Source organism: Carlito syrichta, unplaced genomic scaffold (genome assembly GCF_000164805.1).
Source record: "Carlito syrichta isolate Samal-C Ts95f unplaced genomic scaffold, Tarsius_syrichta-2.0.1 Scaffold305659, whole genome shotgun sequence".
NCBI lineage: Eukaryota > Metazoa > Chordata > Mammalia > Primates > Tarsiidae > Carlito > Carlito syrichta.
This window is the reverse complement of record NW_007249755.1, coordinates 375,683-380,289: the sequence shown is the minus strand read 5'-3', so window position 1 is coordinate 380,289 and position 4,607 is coordinate 375,683. Positions and strand designations below refer to the sequence as shown.

Here is a 4,607-nt window from a genome sequence, read left to right as displayed (position 1 = left end):
CCTTCATTGGGAGGCTAAGGTGAGTGGATTGCCTGAGCCCGTGGGTTTGAGACCCACCTGGGCAACTTGGCGAGACCTCATTCTACAATAAATCAAAAAATTAGCCGGGCGTGGTAGCGCGCGCCTGTAGTTCCAGCTGCTTGGAAGGCTGAGGCGGAAGGATCACTGGAGCCCAGCAGGTCGAGGCTGCGGTGGCCGAGAGCGGCCACTGCACTCCAGTCTGGGTGGCAGAGTGAGACTCCAACACACACACACACAAAGAAAATGCCAGGGGGTAAGAGGGAGAAGGATACCTGGAGGACTGTGTGTGTGGCTGGAGCACAGAGAACTGGAGGGAGGACAAGAGGTGGGTGGAGGCAGCGTTGCAAAAGCCCTTGACCGCTGCACTAGAGATCTTGAGCCTCTTCCCGTAGACCAGAGACTTTTTAACACAAGCTCCGTAGGCCTTCGTGGATTGGGATGTGGTTTGTTCCAAACATGGAAATCTCAGTGATGGTGCCACAGATGTCGGCCTCCAACAGTGGGGGAGCTTCCAACAGTGGCGTGCTGGGGCTGGCTCCCATAGGATCAGGGTGCCTTTCTTCCCAACTCTGTATTTAGTGATCCCACCTTGCCAGCTTAAAGTCAGCCACAGTGGGGGATATTCACATCCTCCCCTCCAAACCCCCAGCCAGTTGTTAACCCTTGATCGGCACTGCTGCTTCTATTCCAACCCGAAGGGGAGCCTGGCTGTTGAGCACCCACTAGTCCACCCATGAGAGTCTAGTGCTGTGATCTCTGCAAATCAGGAAGTGATCAAGACTGGTTATTCTCAGTTGCCCTTAAGCATCTGGAGGCTGGGTAGCAGAAGTTTTAAAACCACACGCTTTGAGGACAGACAGACTGAGGTCCAAATTGCAGTGCCATCACTATAATTAGCTGTGTGACTTAAGGCAAACAAAGCCCTCTCAGAGTTTCAACTGTTAAAAGGGGACATGATTTTCTAACTCATGGGTTGTGAAGATTAAACACTATTCTATAGGTAAACTGCAGTGCCACTGTGTAACAAGGACTCAATAAATATTACTGCTACTGGCTGTTTTCGCTAAAAAGATATCAATAGAGATATGGTCATTTTATTCCAAAATGGATTTATTATCAGTATTTGAAATACCTGAAACTTAAGCAGTATACTGAGGGCCTAGGTGGAGATAGCTACCTGACATTTTTTTACTAATTTTTCACCAAAAAAGTGATCTACAGATGACTTTTTTTTTTTTTTTAAGATTTTTGAGATCTCCAACTTGACCGAGCTTGTGGTCACATCATGTCTTTCAAGGACCAAGGCATCCGGACACACATTTTCCTAACTTGAAATTAGGTGGGAGAGGGGTGAACAGGGGAGAACAAATGTGGCAGATTTTGTTAAAAAGAGCAGGTACCAGCTGGGCTCGGTGGCTCAGCCTGTAATCCCGCGCCTTTGGGAGACTGAGGTGAGTGGATGGCCTGAGTTCACGGGTTCGAGACCCGCCTGGGCAGGTGAGATCTCATCTCTACAATAAATCAAAAAATTAGCCGGGCGTAGTAGCGTGCACCTGTAATTCCGGCTACTCGGAAGGCTGAGGCGGAAGCATCGCCGGAGCCCAGCAGGTTGAGGCTGCGGTGGCCAGGAGCGGCCACTGCACTCCAGTCTGGGCGACAGAGTGAGACTCCAACTCAAAAAAAAAAAAAAAAAAGAGCAGGTACCTGGTTCAGCCTCATAGCACACAAACTGATGGGTGGGGCAGTTGGCAAGTGAAAACACCTCCATCCCCACTATGGAATGCTCCAGGCTCAGTGGGGTTTCAGGTGTGAAAAAGCTGCAGTCGCCTGATGAAGTTAAAGTTGACATTTCCCAGGAGACTCCAAGGTACCAAAGCTGCTTCCCACTGGAGCCTCTGTCATTTGGCCTGCTGTCGGTGACCAGCACTGACCAAGGGTGGGTTAGGACCCGCACCAGAGAATCTGGACAGCGAGAAGACCACTCGGAGGCAGATCTTCTGGGAACAGTCTGATCAGGACTGGAGCCGATTTTATTCAAACATTTTCCAACTTATATACCATTTTCTATACCCTCCAGCAATGTGATAATCACTCACTGGGGGCGTACAAGTTTCGTGCTTTACAAACTATGCATCACAAGACCACCACGAGATCGCAATTTCCAAGCAAACAATTCAAATTCCATGATGCCTGCCGTGCTTACATTAAGGTCACAGGTGCACAATTTCAATACAAATCGTTCAAAGTGTTTTCCATAATGTTCAATGAATCATTCATATTATACTCTTTGCTCTATACCCTGATTAATACAAAAAACTTTCCTGAGTTAACTCTAGGTTCAATCCAAGTTCACTGATTCCCAATATTTTTAACAATTAATATTATCAACTTAACACTATACTATAATCTATAAGTTTAGTTAAATGACTTAACTGTCAGTTATACTATTAACCTATTATGATTTAACGTAATGCCTTATAACTCAGTTAAAACTTATTCTTAACTACCAAACTTTACTATAATTCATATGTTTCATATATCTAAACTTTAATTTTTATATGATCTAGTTATTGGACTTTAATACTATGCTATATCCTATTAAGCTAATACCTTATCGTTAATTCTTTTATAAATCGTATAGTAACTATTACACTTGAATAATGTAGCAAAAGGAAACAAAACAGCAAGCATAGATTTACGCAGCTATGAGTGTATATGTATATATTTTATCCTAACAATTCTACTCTAAAAATCAAATAGTAGCTGTCACACTCTTGAACAAGGAAATGCAGGTTTGCCAAGATGGCGGCCATGGGCTGAAGCAGACAGAGTTTCGGTAATTAACGAAACAAAAGAAAACGTTCTACCTGGCTAGGGGCAGGGCGACAAAACTATCATGGTAATTTAGTTTCTAATCTTAGCCCTAGGGGAAACAGCTTTCGGGAACAAGAGCGGACTACCCAGTCTACCAGGAAATAGAAGTTAAAAAATATCTAGAAAGAAGCAAAACTTAGAAAGACAGAGAAACAATTCCGCCATGCACCTTCCATCAAGTGTACTGAGATTCACTTATAAGTTTTACTGCCATGTATGCACACTGGTCACCAATCACACGCCAATATCATAGGTGTAACTGATATCCTATGTCAGAGGCGATCTTCCAGATGGGCCTTTACAGGCCTCAGCCATGTAGCTATAGATGTTGGCTCCCAACAGCCTGCCTTTGAGGTCAGCACACCACCCCTGATCATGGCTCTGTTAAGAAGTGCTGACTAGGCTGCGCGCCATGGCTCAAGCTTATAATCCTAGTGCTTTGGGAGGCCGAGGCAAGAGGATTGCCTGAGTCCAGGGGTTCAAGACCAGCCTGGGCAACTTGGTGAAATCTCATCTCTACAATACATATTTTTAAAAAATTAGGCCAAGCTTGGTGGCTCAGCCTGTAATCCCAGCACTTTGGGAGGCTGAGGCAAGTGGATTGCCTGAGCCGGCAGGTTTGACAATCCCAGGCAACTTGGCAAGACTTCGTCTCTACAGTAAAATAAAATAAAATAAAATAAAAAATTAGCTGGGCATGGTAACACACGCCTGTAGTTCCAGCTACTTGGAAGGCTGAGGTGGAAGGATCACCAGAGCCCAGCAGGTCAAGGCTGCGGTGGCAGTGAGCGTGCCACTGCACCCCAGCCTGGAGGAGGGAGTGAGACTCCAACTCAAAAAAAAAAAAAAAAAAAAAAATAGCCCAGTGTGGTGTCATCTATCTGTAATTCCAGCTACTTGGAAAGCTGAGGCAGAAGGATGACTTGAGTCCAGCAGGTCGAGGCTGCGATGGCTGTGAATGTACCACACTGCACTCTCCAGCTTGGGCGACAGAGTGAGACTCTGACTCAAATAAATAAATAAAAATAAGAAGTGCTGATTGAGCTGAGGTCATGATGCCAATCCCAAAACCATCCTGACGTTTCCCAGTGAACCCCTCCCCCACCTTCACCCCGTGGCCAAACTCAAGAAAATGCGTTTTCTCTCCCAAGAACTGGTGGAATCCCTGCTGATACCCGTTTCAAATCATTACTGAAAAACTCGGAGACTTAACAGGATCAGAAAAAAGAAACTGTAAAAAGAAAGTCCTCATCGCCCAGAGATTGCAAACCTCTCGAGGTCCATGCATATCCGTCGGCAACATCCTTCGAAGCGACTGCAGAAGATTCGCCTTGTGGCTTGTGCCTTAGTGGAAGCTACTACTCTTCTGATGAACACCACGGGCTTTGGCGGCAGAAAGACAGCTTTCCCTGGGACAAGCCCATTAAGCTAGGGAGCCTGTCACTCCCCGGGGGGACGGTGGGGAGTGTGCAGAGAGGAGCAACACTGACCCACCGGATTTTGCGGCGGGGGGGGGCCAAGTGGCAGCGTGTGGACGGCGCAGAGCCCAGCATCCGGCACAGAGAACGCGCTCGGAAACTGCCCGTGGGCCCTAAGGCTGTCGTCAAACTGGCCTTAAACAAAGCAGCTTCCCTCCCCTCCATGCACGGATCTACCGAAGTTTGCCAGGAATTGGGGAAAGCAAAGGGGAGCCCAGCGCTCCCTCCGCGGCG

The 4,607-nt window shown here is 46.9% G+C and overlaps 1 protein-coding gene across 1 annotated transcript in view; it reads left to right on the top strand.

Moving 5' to 3' along the window:
- The first annotated feature begins 2,807 nt into the window (after positions 1 to 2,807).
- Positions 2,808 to 4,607, top strand: part of IFNLR1 (interferon lambda receptor 1) — a 27,175-nt gene continuing 25,375 nt past the window's right edge. Inside the window, exons 1-2 of the mRNA XM_021714507.1 lie at positions 2,808 to 2,857; positions 4,245 to 4,554. Of these exons, the coding sequence (XP_021570182.1) occupies positions 2,808 to 2,857; positions 4,245 to 4,554 (360 nt within the window). The remainder of the gene's footprint in view (positions 2,858 to 4,244; positions 4,555 to 4,607) is intronic.